Below are 14,341 nucleotides of genomic sequence, written 5' to 3'. Positions count from 1 at the left end.
TTATGAAAAATTTCCAATTGATGAATTGATTGCAATTTTAACTGAGAATGGAAGTACCGTCGTTACCCGAAACCAATCTGGTACAAATTCGTTTCTTACCTGAGCACTTGAACTCCTGGTCGTGTAGATCGGCCACGATCTGGCCCTTGAGTTGGCTGGGCGAGTGGCATCGCGTGTACGGCGCTAGGCGTGGTGCATTTTTCAAGTACCGTGCCAGCCACGACAGATGACAATCGCACGCGAATGGATTTTCCGAAAGACGCAAGGCGCGCAAACGGGGCATTCCGGTGAACATATCTCGAGGCAGGGTTGTAATGTTGTTGTTGTTCAATGTCCTGTTGGGCGAAACAGAAAAATAAGCTGGTGAGTTACACACAACAATCTGCCCTATCATCAGAAACTTACAGTATTTCCAGCTCCGCCAATCCTTTGACGGCTTGCTCGTCCAGACAGGTGATTTGGTTGTTGTCCAGCTGTAGACTGCGGAGTGATGTGGCACCCTTGAATGCTCGCTTTGGGATAGCAGTGAGGACATTATGGGAGAGGTCTCTGCAAGCGAAGAGTGTAATGGAAATTATGAGGATGTCTGATCCAGCAATATTGCTATGGCTTTACGAAAAGTACTCAAGGAGCTCAGTGAACCATTTGTTATTATTTTAGTTTGTTATATACTGTGAGTGTGTTCTATTGTGTTAGATTTACGTGCATAGTTAAACTTACTGGATACATGAAACTAGTTTGAAATTATGTTAATAATCAAATGATATGATTCATAATGTAAGCAAAACCTTTGAGCTGAAGCATTTTTTAAGACTTTTTTTATAAATACAACTAGTTCTAGCATTACGATTGGCTTGGGAAAGTGACAATGACAAATACAACAAAGGAATTACATGAGTCAAGTCACGATTGAAACCTAATAAATCAGAACTAATCATTGAAAATTACACAACTATGGATCAAAAGAACATTTGTATAAAGAAAACACCAATGAAGATAATCAAAAAATGTTGCTTAAACAATGCAACACAAAAACGATTATAACATAAAACATTATATAGTATAATATAATTGAAAATATATACCTAATTAAAAAATGCCTATTAAAAGCTCATAAAAACTCGTACCTAATAAGTTCGAACCGTTCTTTCGTTTTTATCATATCTCAAGTACAAAAAGTTAAAAGGGTTTGTTTAAATTAATAGAAAAAGTTTTATAATTGATTATCTCATCCCCCTGGTTCTTGATTTAACAATCGTTAACGAATGTTTTATTTAATGACACAAAGGATTGAATTTTATCCAAGTGCATTGATACTCTAATGATTCAAGTCAACTAAAACAAAATGCTGGTAATTTTTCATAATGAGAAACAAAGTGAATTTTCAATCTTTTTCTTAGAGTTACAGCTACAGGCCGCACGTTTCATAACACCTTCAAGCGCAATATTGAACAGGAGGCAGGAAATACTGTCGTCTTGTCGAAGTCCCTTGCGTGTTTTAAACGGGCTTGATACCGCGATACCGTATCTTCACACAGCTTTGTACTCCTTAAGCACTCTCGATACAGCTTTCTAGCACGGGATTTGGCCGCCGTATTTTGTTGATTCAATACATGAAGTCCAGCTATTTTCATGGTTTGCTGAACGAACTAGGTGGAACACTTTACCTTTATAGCCGCGTCGCGAATCGAAAGGTTCGGACTACGCTTGAAATTATCCAGCACCTTCCGAGCCTTCACAGGGTTCGCTGTCTTCAATTTTCTTCCACTTCCAGCCCGCCGCTGGGTCGTGTGGGACTCCTTAAACGATTTTACCACCCGAGACACAGTTGGCTTCCGATCCATCTCATGGTCGCAGTTAGATTTTTTATGACGGCGCGCCAAATTCTCTGGCGATTTTCTTATTGTTTCGATGACATCTCAATAACCACTGAAACTATTGTTATGAAGTTTTGCACATGTAAATAATACACATCAAACTAGTTATACCCTACTTTTCATAAATTTTTACATACGGACAAAATAGTTACACACGGATAAAAATGAATTGATAAGGTCCGCTGCGACGCTATCCTTTCCAGCTGATTGGTTGTTCTTGAGCTGCTTGATAGTATCCTTAACCTCACTTATCGTGAGGGGCGGAATGTCTCCCTCATCCGCTGTGTTGACGAAGTCGTTACTACTACCGTCTTGGTCCACTGACTCTGCGCTATTCAGGTGTTTTTTTCCTGTATGGACTTTCTCACTGCGATCAGAATCGTTGATCTATTGTGAGATATGCCCGGATGTCTGTTGTATTCCGCACTTTTATTATTGGCAATACCGCTATTAAGAAAGTGGCATGCTTATTATTTTTTAGTTTTATCCGTGCTTGTGTGTAATGTGATTTTACCCTTACTTTCTACACGTTATCGACTTCCTCCTGCCAAATATCGACAATTATAATTTCATGGAGAAGTTTCGTCGTGCGTCCTCCTAGCCAGTTTTATTGTCAAGAGGGACTTATTTTTTGTTAAGAGGAAGTCACGCAAAGGTATTATAGAATTCAGCGTAAAGGTGGGGTGCCTGAGATTAAACCCATGCTTAAAGTCTTTTTTGACATTGAATGGGCTGTTTCTACTGAGAGTCGAACCCATGACCTTGCGACTACACAGCTCCTCCATTCAGGTGTTCATTGTAGTGCTGCTTTCACCTGTCGATCAACTCACGTTAATCCGTCAAGATTCCTCCATCTTAGCTCCATTTCCTCACACTTAAGCTCTTCCAGGCGGCGCTGGTTGTCCTGGAAACGATGCTGTTTTCGTTTCTGTTTGTATCGACCTACGTAATGACGGGTCTTTCGCTGCCCGCGCTGCATTCTTCTCGTCTAGAATCGTTTGACACTTCTCGTCGAACTAGCCGTTACATCGATTCCTCTCGGCTAATCAAACGGCACCTTCCGATGCGTTCCAGCAGTCCTCCAGAGGGGCTTCGGTGAGTACTCAGTAGCGACTTCGGGGAGTTTGAGTCGCTCCTGATCATACCGTGGCGGACGACGGTAACGGATGTCGTTGACAACCGAGAGTCTTTGTTGCATTTTGACCATCCGTCGATAATATCCGAGAAGTGCCTTCCGTCAATCAAAACGTGATCGATTTATGTTTCAGTCTGTTGTGGCGAAGTCAATGAGTCGAAGGCCGTTTTCGTTCGTAAGCCGGTGTGCGTTGAACTTTCCAATGGTTAGTTTGGTTTCAGGGTGACAGATCATTGAGATCCTATGTCAAAATACGCCTCCACAAAACTCGGTCTTGGACTGCTCCTCTCCAGTCTCCCCTTACACCCGCTGCTCTGGCATCCTCATCAACAGCACAAATACAGCGCGTGCGAGATCTGCCTCGAAGTTGTCGCCCTCTATCCGGTTATCTGCTAAATATTATCTTTGCCTGTCGCTCATCCGCCATCCGTGCTACGTGATCAGATCACTGTAACTTGAAGCTTGGCAATATCAGCTTACTTGTATACTCTCTGTGATTTGCCACAGCGCGTTTCACTGTATCGCACGCCGCCTCTATAAATTGATAGTATGTCTGCGAGTTGTGTTTTTGAAACTTGTCGAGGATCTGTTTCAACATCTGGTCCGTTGAAAATCGCCCCGCTCGAACACCGCATTGGTATTCTCCAACAAAGGCAACGGCCTCAGTCGCTGGAACAGGATACCGGAGGGAGTTTTATAAGCGGGATTGAGGAGGGTTATGCCTGCTTTCCAATAACTGGTCTGAATTTCTCTTCCTGGCCAACCTGAGCGTTGAGATCTCCGATAATGATTTTGACGTCATGTTTTGGACAGCTATCGTTTTCGAAAAATGAATTTTTTAACAGCCTATCCTGAAATATATGCGACAACATTCTCATCATTTTTCAGTATTTTTTTTCTCGCGAAAATATTTCATACTGAGAGCATGAGCAACAAAAATCCGCTGCCAAACAACTATGGAATCACTCAGATTCCATGCAACGCAAAGTAAATCTTTCAACACCTTCTCCCTTCTCTGTTTTCAATTTTATATATTTGATTTAGCTATCGTGAATCACAATTGTGTGTATTTCTTCTCTAAGTGCTGTAGGTATTTTTTAAATAATTATTGACTGAAACATGTCTACTAGCACAATGCACTAGGTGCAGTTCGGTATTAGTGAACACAGAGTTAAACATTTTCGATTATTTTCAACTTCATTATTAAAGCAAACAATAAATCGTAAATACGCAAATTCATCACTAATTCTTCAGAGAAAATCAACGAGCAAAAAGTAATTGCAAACTAATAAATCACAATTATTTGATAATACAGTCCATGCAGTGCATACAAATTAATTAAAATTTCGAATCATGAAAGCCAATCGAACCACCCAGAACCGGCGGAACACATGAAGTAGCAGCAAGGAAAATACAGATGGAGAGCGTGAAGCGACAGAACCAATATAAAACTATAAATCATTGCCTACATCCTACTACTTACAATCGTAATAAATTAGCAGCGCTCGATAAAAAATTATCTGGTATTGATTTTAAGCGATTGCTATTAAGTCGTCTGAAAATAAAAAGAGAGAGCGTGAGGCGAGAAAAAAAGGAAGAGAAAAATTATGAAAAATACACACACCCGAAATTAAATTAAACATTTCGTTAAAAAACGGACGGCGGAAAGGTGCCGAATGACACAGAACGCAATACGAAAAGTACACAATGAGAAATAAAAGTCTGGCAAAAACGCTGTAAGCAGGTTGCACCGATGTTCGGTAAAATCAGCCAAAAGCGCGAGATTATAGCAATCGATCAAATTATATTATTTTTTGACGTAGGACAACGTATAATCGCAAGGGCGTAAATCTAAAAAGTAAAATCTCATCTCAAGAAAAATCACTTACATTTTCTTAGTTTATTGGTCGAATTTTCCTTTCAACTTTATATTAGAATAGTAATAGTAATTATATCGAACAAACAATGAACTAGTGCAAATTCAGTGTAAATTTGAAATCAATCGAACAAATACTCGTGAGCAGTTCCTGCACAGACATCACAAGGTTATACGAATTGCGATTTTGCTGCTTGCTGCTTCTTCTTTCTTCAACATCAGAATGGACAAAATCAGGGGAGTATAAACATTAAAATTTTGCCTACCAATTATAAATTCATCACGGCGTCAATATTATTCATTTAATATGGTTACAAAAAGTATCTTATTGATTGGAAGTGCACATTCTACTGAAAACAACAAACGTTGTGTTTTTGTTTTTTTTTTATTCAAAAAATTATTTTTTTGAGAATAAGTCAACAGAAAATAATAGGAAGTTTTCTTTGTTTCAGTTTTTTAGGGCGAACTAACCAAAAAGTGATTCCAGCAGAAAAGGGGAGGGGGGGATGGTGTGATCGTTATATTGTTGAATGGGGTGAAAAAATAGTTCTCGCCATTTTTTCCTAGACAAGGGCAGTACATTGTTGGAATCTATTTTCATTTCAAATTGTTAAATTGGTTAAATTCGATTCCGTGCAGGAGCTGTTGATGTAGGCGACGGAAGGCAGCAGCAAAAGTTTGCAGAGCCATATTTAACCAAGAACTTTGTACTTTATTTAAAAGCGTACAAAAAGTTTAATCAATGAGGGTAAAGAAAGCTCCTTAAGCGATAATTCACTCAATAACTAATGGTGAATAAATTTACTTCTTTTTCTTCCGTCGCGAGAGTTGTTCTTAGCATTCTTCTTTTGTATAATAGCTGCTTTCTCGTTAATTTTTAATTTGAGTCTCGAAGCAACAGCAAACTATGTTAATGCGTGGGAGTGTAGGAAGCCCCGTCCTGATAAGGATGAGCGTATGGTAATAATTACAATTGAACAAGATATACTCAAATATGTCTGTAAAAAAAGTTAAATCATTGACTAATAGGAACGAAGCGACCGTATTATGATGTAACAGTATTCGTCACTGTGAATGATTTCACTTCTAATATGTGGTGAAAATAACCATAATCAATCAAAATATTCTGGATTTGGGTATGTACAAAAAAGCACCACAACTGCAAAACAAATTATAAACTTATCCTAGTCCTACGTCAAGGACAGTATTCGTTGCGAAACCCTCCTACTTTTTTATCAAATCAGTCGTTTACTGAACTCAAGGTCAAAATCAATCAAAGATGTGGATTGTGTGCTTTTCATGTGGAATGAAATGAGGTAGTTCCTCTTTTCAGTGCATTTTGGTAATATAATGGTGTCAGTTTGTAAAGAAAAAAAAAAAAAGATTCAAATCATTTTGGCGGTAAAAAAAAGTTAGGTACTTACAATCGTTCCAGCGATAAGAGATCCAATAAGGCATCCTTCTCTATCGTGTAGATTTGATTATCCGTCAGTTGCCTGAAATATTAAAAATTAATTTAGTGTGGGATCAAACATTATAACGTTGTTTTCGTACACAACACAATTCCGACGAAAGATATAATGTGACCGTTTCGAACACTTGCTTAATTATGACGCATAGATTATGCTTGATCATATAATATAAAAACAGCTCGGTTTACTAATATAAGGTCAAAGCACGAATCAACATAGTATAGTTTACATGTTGTTTACTAATTATATAGGTAACTGGAATTTCAATTCAAAATTCATTTCATAAAAACAATAACTTCAACTGAGTGCTAAAATTGCAGCATCTTTATCTCTCATATAAAATTCAACCGTCACGAAAACGTGTTTCTGTTAAGCGTTGTTCGCTCGTTTACACACAAATATGGGAAGTGAAGGTTGCGCCAATGCCGGGAATCGATTAGGAAAAGTTTTATTGGCAAAGGTGCGTAACCCAAGCCGAGCGATGATAGGAAACTAACGAATTTAAATTACACATGCTATTTGAATAATGAGCTCGCTGGGCAAAGCTACCTGCGCTAAATCAAGTCCCCTCATGGGGTGATGAAGTGATCGCTTTGGGTGATAATAAACAGAGTATCAATAGGTCCGATTGTTAATGGATACGCTCGTTCCAAGCAGCGTCTTTCGATCAAATTTCTTGTTGGGGCTTTAACGCCCTATGACGCCGCTAAATATCGAGTTGATCTATGTTGTTCCTTGCGGGGTGCCGCTCATTGGTTTCGTAAACTTTCTCGAAAAAGGTCTATGGGACTCGCAATTAAATATATACACGTATTTTTGACACAAAGCAATGTCAGCTAATTAATGTATTCGTGTGTGAAATTCATAGTCGAATGATTGTTAAATACACAGTAATGCGCGATTGCATAACCCAAAAAAGTGTATTATATTATGCGATATTAAAAAAAAATTTGAATTGAAATCGAGAAGGACTTTCATGGCATTTAAAAGTTTTTGCTTTATGCAGACTAAACATAAAAAGTGGCTGCATGCAACTTCATTCTTACGTTCTGGCGACCTTTTTGACCGTGAAATATGAAATGGTCGGCGTGCTATCAGACCGAGCCAAGCTCCATTTTATTGAATTATAAACACCAGTGAATGTAAAAAGTAATAACACTACACTGGTAAACACAGGTTTTGCCCTAGAGTTCAAACTGGAAAAAACAGATAATAATTTTGCTAACAATATTTGTGCAGAGCGCTTATGAACAGATAAAAAGAGTAATTTTTACGACCTTTTTTCAAGTTGGCAGCACTGGTATGTAAAAAACTTCAAGACGAAGCCAAAATTATTAAGTACACTATGCCACTATGTCATCGTGGAAAGCAACACAAACGAACAACGATTGAAAATCGTACAAATTTATTATCAAAATTCGTGTTCCGTGAAAAATGTGCTTCGCCCATTACGGCCATTTCATGTCATGTCGTCATAATCGACCTAATGAAATCACAATTAGAGATGATTATGGGCTGGTAAAATTATAGGGTAAAATTAAAAACGACCTTGGACGAAACGTTACCGTCAACGGCGAACAATATCAATCCATGATCGGTAACTTTTTATTGCCTAAATTTTAAGATTTGAACTCGGTTAACATGTGGTTACAACAAGACGGTGCCATATGCACTATGCACGAACACTGAACTGTTCACGAAATGAATGAGAAGTTTCTCTCTCGTATTGGCCTTTTGAGTTTGCCACCAGGAACATGAGGAAAAAGTGGTGTAAAATTGGTCCTTCCGTTTGGACTATTTGAACAAAGTCGTGATGAACATTTGTCATAGGGAACTTTTGAAAAGCTAATGGCAAAAAACAAATTTTATATTCTAATAAAGATTTTGTATACATAATAACATTACTTACTCAATATGCAAACTAAGTAATTGTCACAAAAGAAGTTTTTTTAGCGCAGTGTATATTTTCTGCATAGCATTGTCAATTTGCTACAATTCGTACCCAGAAAGTTTTTCTATACCCAGAGGTTTTGAGTTTTAATTGACCTTGGGAATAGGTATTCCGCCATTCATCTGGTAGCCTATTTTCCTGCCACACTTTCACAATGATACGGTGAAGGTCGTCGAGGGCTTGAGGACTACCGTATTTGAAAAATTCTGAATATAACTGGTGCCTTGCCATCTTTCAATCGGTTCACAATATCGGTGATCTCGGCTCGAGTTGGGGGAGCAGACAGTATTTCGTCTAGTGGCTCAACCAATAATTCAGGAAGCATTGATTCTTCCAAAGCATCAGGAATCCAATCGTTTAGCCGAATCACAGAGACATGTGACCGAGGTAGTTCCATTCTTTTGTATCACTTTAAATATCGACAGGTTCGATTAATTCTTCCACCAACCGGGTAGTGATGCAAATCTGCGAAAAACTGTTTTATTTCCTGCTCTTAATAATCCTTTAATAGCTTATAATAGTTCTCTTTGGCCTCCTAAAGTTTATAAATGTATTTTGGGTTGACAGACCGATTTCGCCAAAATGTATATTTTTTCACGAGAGCTAAACTGCCGTGAGATGACAAAGTGACGTAAGTGCCACTTTCTCGAATATGAGTTTTTCATGCCAATTTGTTCGTTATTCGAAGACCTGTCTTTTGGTATCTTCCTTTTCGTTGTTACTTATTCGTACGTTGAATAAAATCAAAAAAACAAAGTGACGTTGGCACACATTTCCATACAAAAGTGACGAAGAATTCTTTCGTTTTTGGGCCGTACTGAAAAACTGATTACTTGGATCTACGTCACAATGTCATCTCACGGCAGTAAAGCTCTGCGGCATTCTCTATTATTGGGTAGACGGGATGATCTGAGTGTAGCAGAAGCGGCACTGTGCAGTTTTGTAGTGAAGTTGAACCAGGTATGATTTAGATCAGAATCAGAAGTGCCGGTATTGTTACTACCAAGAAGCTGCTCTTGAAACTGCTGCTGGATAGTTTCATTTCGTTTCTCGAATCGTCCGGAGCCAATCCACAAAATTTGATGCACGAGTGCGCCGAACAAGCAATCCCCATCGCCGGGAATAGGTTGCAGCCAATATAAATTCCCATTAAAGTCCTCGATAATTTCCATAACAACCTATTAGCAATATGACATGTTAACCTTAGAAAAATCGAACGAACGCAAATATAAACAAACCATAATCTCCAATATAAGAGGATAAAAATGCCAATAAAAATTCAATCGGGTTCAAATTTTTTCAGATAATCTAAACAGAAATAACAATTTGCACTAATGGTTAGACATGTGTAACGTTTCCATTTGCTTTACCGATGTTCAAAATGGTGAAAAAAAAAACGATGAATTGCTACAGTGTTGCAAGAATGCAGGATTATTTACATAACGGGTTGATGTAGTAAATAAAAGAATTGTTGCGTAATATTTAAGTAGTATTCAGTAGTTTTGAACATTTTTAGTAATTGATATGCTTCCAGGGTTTTCTGAAGAAAACTTGCGATGTTAAAGCGATTAAGTTGGTAAATATCTATCACTCTAAGTAATCGATTAAAAATTAAGATAATATGTATTGAGAGCAAAACGAGGTAGCTCGCGAGATAGATATAGTTGGTTCGCGGGGAAAAACGAAAATCGATTTACACTTTGAGGTTATAACTTTGCATATCCAGTATTTACGGAAATACTTCGCGCATCACATAAAACATAGCCCAAGAACAAGCCCGTCCGCACAATAGGCTTCGTGATATCTGAAGTTTAGTTTTGCGTATAGTATCATCTACCGAAAAGCTACCAGAGCTGTGCATTTTTATACTATTACAAATCCTATCCTGTGATACTCGTAGAGATGCAGTGGAACCCGCGGTCTCTAAACAAAACGAGCATCACTACCCTTTTCCTTCCCTAATGGTACCGCCTTTTGGTCGTGGCCGGCGTCGTTATTGGTCAGTTGTGAAAGTATGAGCCAGTAAAAATTGCACAAAGAGAATGTAATGCACCATTCATCTGGTTCATTTTGCAATTTTGTTGGTTCGACCAATCACGGAGTGCAACTACGGGCAGTCTACCTATGCTATGCTATGCTATGCTACCCAGAGGTTTTGAGTTTCAAATAAAGTGTATGCTAATATCACAAAACAGATATGCAACCTCGAACAAAACTCTACTGCAAATCCTACTCCACGCTTACGCATTCGTTTTTCGCTGTTCTATCCTACATCGATTTACAGTGCATCGTTCGAACAATTCGCTCCAATAGTTTGCCACCAAAGGACATGTGAAATGTAAGGTATATAAATAATATAGCGTTGGTTTAAGCAACTCTTGGAGAATAGAAAAACAAAAACTTTATTGTTGTGTATATATATCGTACTGGAATCGAAGGGGATTGATAGAAAGTTTTCGGAAATTAAGTAGCAACTTTTTAAGATTTTGAATATTTTTTAACCAGCTTTTTTTCAATTAGACAACCAGTGCCCGTAAATGAGTAAGTCATGGACGATTGGTGATTTAACAGGTGCTCGGAAATATTAGCGAAGTGTTGAAATGTGTAACTTTTAAAAATCATCAAAAAATTAAAATTCATAACATTTCCATATCGTACTAACTCCGCCTGTGACGGTTCTCTTTAGTTTAGTGTAGCCTGTACGAATAGACTTAAATTATTGAGAACTGGCACAGAGGGTCCAAAGCCCCTGGAAAGGAGGATGGTTGTAACAGCTCTTAACCATGGCTGTTGCGTAAAATAATAGTTAAACCCCTAAGCTAAGGTGTGACGCGACCCGTGCCGAGAGATGAATGGTGGGGGGGGGGGTTTAATAAATTCCCAGCCGCTAACGGAGCCTTTGGAATACCTGGCGCCCTTCCACAGTAACCTAGCCTTCTGCGTTAGGCTATCGTGACACGCAGATGACCCCTTCTTTCGTGGCAAACTCGTGGGACTAAAAACTGGAGTTTAACAAATTTTCAAAAAAGGGCCCCGGCAACCTCAACCTGTCGGAACAAATGGAGCCAACACACTCCATGGCGTGCAGCCCCACAAGGCACCTCGTGCTGATGTCAAACGGCTCGCCCAATCGCAACGGCGGCGTCTTAAAAGACTGCTAAGCCTGGGTCACTCACGCGAGGAGGCCATAGGCATAGTTCGTCAACCAGTCGACCAAGCTGACCGCTCAGGTCAGGTCGCAACCAAGCGACAGCGGTCGACTGAGACAGCGTCGCCAAACACAAGCGCTAAGGGCCCGAGCAGCAAAAAGCCCCGGGACTTGGCTTGCGAGGAGCCCCCTGCACCGCGACAAACGTCAGGGGTAACATATAGGGAGATGCTGGAGGCCACGAGCCTGACTATCACAACGATAGACTATCCAGCCTCCCTACTTACCCCTGAACAGTTAAAAACTGTTAGAGATGCCATTCTGGACTGCATTGCGGACCAGGAGTCACCGGCCATCAGGCCCAAGTTTAGGAGCTGCCGCCTAAAAAACGATACCCTACAACTTGACTGTGCCGACAACGACACAGTTAGATGGCTGGAGACCACGGCGTCTTCTCTCATACCGTGGGAGGGAGCACACCTTAGTGTCTTTCGCACGAAGGACCTGCCGAAGGCCCTAAAATTTGTAGGGTACTTCCAGGACAGTGTGGACACCACAAATGAGAGAATTCTCCGTCTTCTCCAAAATCAGAACGACGGTTTCTCCACACGTGCATGGCGAGTATGTCATCGCAACGTTACTGGAAAGACTGTCGAATTGATGGTGGAGCTGGACCAACAGTCTGCTAACCTCATAGCGGCACAGAGCTTCCTGCTGAACTACAAGTACGGCAAGGCACGCATGCGGCAAGTTGGCAGAAAGTCCTCAAACACAGGCGCGAAAGGTTCTGGTGCGAAGGCAGGAACGGTACGTTCGGAGACTCCCTCAGGGAGTGTACCGCTACCACCTGCTCGACGCACTCCCGCGATAGCGAAGAAGGTTCCGCCGAAAAATCGAAAGAGGAGTAAGCGTGAGCATCTGAACAGTCGCGACCCTCAGGGCCAAATTCCGCCGCCTAAACGTGAGAGTAGCACTTCTGTCGCCTACTGTCTGCTGCAACGGGAGCCTGTTGCTGAGGGTATGCAGACTACCCATCCCAGCGTCACCGCTGATGGCAACCGTCCGCCAATCGGATCTCAACCAGATCCGACGAAGGACGCGCTGCCAACAAAATGAGCAGCATACGCTGCGTTCAGGTGAACCTCCATCACGCAAAGGGCGCCTCTGGTGTTCTTTGCCGGAGGTTCACCAAGGATCAGCTATCTGTGGCGCTGATCCAGGAACCATGGGTCCACGACACCAGGATCCTTGGCTTAGCCAACACAAACAGTAAGTTGGTCTATTGTAATCAACAGTCAAATCCCAGGACTGCAATTCTGCTGAACAGAAACATTAAATTTGTTCCCATTACAGAGTTCATCCAACGGGATTTGGTTGCCATTGCGGTGGAAGTCCCGACAACCAACGGCACTCAAGAAGTGGTTGTTGCCTCCGCTTACTTCCCGGTGGACGAGGACGATATACCGCCATCCGAAGTCGCAGCACTTGTGCGATACTGCCGAAGCATCAACAAGCCACTCATCGTCGGCTGCGATGCCAACGCGCATCACACAGTCTGGGGCAGCTCGGATGTCAACACTCGAGGTGAGTACCTACTTGAATACCTTACTTCTAACAATGTTAATGTATGCAATGTGGGAAACGAGCCAACTTTCAGTAATGCTATTAGACAAGAGGTCCTAGATCTCACTCTATGTAGCGCCTCGATAACGGAAAAAGTCAAGAACTGGCATGTCTCTGATGAACCCAGTTAATCAGACCATAGACACATCAGATTTGACGTCGAGGCTACTCCTCTGAGAAGAGAACATTTCAGGAATCCTAAGAAAACCAACTGGAACTCTTTTAAGGAACATTTGGTCAATTCGAGAACATCCTGCCACCAAAATATTCGAACTCCAGGTGAACTGGACATCGCAGCAAGTGACCTACAGCACAGGATCACGGAAGCTTTTATGTCAAACTGTCCGTTAACAAATCGAACAGTCTGCTGTGATGTGCCCTGGTGGAATGAAACTCTCAGCAACCTTCGTCGGGAAGCTAGACGCTTGTTCAACAGGGCTAAAATCACGTCCAACTGGGAAGCCTATAGAGCATCCCTTACAAAATACAACGCTGAGCTACGCAAAGCCAAAAGGAGGTCTAGAATTCGATTCTGTGAAGACATTCAGACTCTACCTGAGGCAACGCGACTGCAAAAAGCGATATCCAAAGATCACACGAATGGTCTTGGGCAGTTGAAAAAGGAAGATGGTAGTCTGACTGTCACCACCAAGGAAACGCTGGATGTTCTTATGAACATTCACTTTCCTGGATCGACAGCAATCTCCGGTTCGAACGTCGAAGAGTTACAGAGCCTCGAATCCAGACGCATAACGTCACGTGACTCCGCAGCACTCGCTCGTAGAATTTTCACGGAGACTTCTATCAACTGGGCACTAAGCTCTTTTGAGCCTATGAAGTCACCAGGACCGGATGGCATTCTACCAATCTTTCTACAAAAATCGGACGGAGTCGTTATGTCCGAACTCATCAGCCTCTTTCGAGCCAGCTTTACTATGGGACACATCCCGGTCAACTGGCGGAACGTTAAGGTGGTGTTTATACCAAAGCCGGGCAAAAAAGACAAAACATTGCCCAAAGCTTTCAGACCTATAAGTCTGACGTCAACTCTTCTCAAGTTGATGGAGAAAATTACGGACAACTACATCCGCAGTGAGTTTCTGAAGGAGTTACCCTTACACAAGCATCAATATGCTTATCAACAGGGTAAATCTACTGAAACCGCTTTGCATTGCCTAGTGACGAAGATCGAGAAGTCCTTGAAATATAAAGAGACAGCGGTCTGCGCTTTTCTTGATATTGAGGGAGCTTTCGATAAC

General features: G+C 41.0%; 1 protein-coding gene across 4 annotated transcripts in view; it reads right to left on the bottom strand.

The window, feature by feature from the left end:
* LOC129732643 (protein slit) overlaps positions 1-14,341 on the bottom strand; it is a 393,864-nt gene that overhangs the window by 11,441 nt on the left and 368,082 nt on the right. For 2 of the 4 annotated variants that reach the window (XM_055693692.1, XM_055693693.1), the window contains exons 4-7: positions 6,313-6,384; positions 4,496-4,567; positions 406-549; positions 100-335 (exon numbers count right to left, since the gene is read on the bottom strand). In XM_055693692.1, the coding sequence (XP_055549667.1) occupies positions 100-335; positions 406-549; positions 4,496-4,567; positions 6,313-6,384 (524 nt within the window). The remainder of the gene's footprint in view (positions 1-99; positions 336-405; positions 550-4,495; positions 4,568-6,312; positions 6,385-14,341) is intronic. The other 2 variants (XM_055693694.1, XM_055693695.1) reach the window with 1 other exon arrangement.

Source organism: Wyeomyia smithii, chromosome 3, assembly GCF_029784165.1.
Source record: "Wyeomyia smithii strain HCP4-BCI-WySm-NY-G18 chromosome 3, ASM2978416v1, whole genome shotgun sequence".
Lineage (NCBI taxonomy): Eukaryota > Metazoa > Arthropoda > Insecta > Diptera > Culicidae > Wyeomyia > Wyeomyia smithii.
This window is presented reverse-complemented; position numbering and strand designations above follow the sequence as displayed.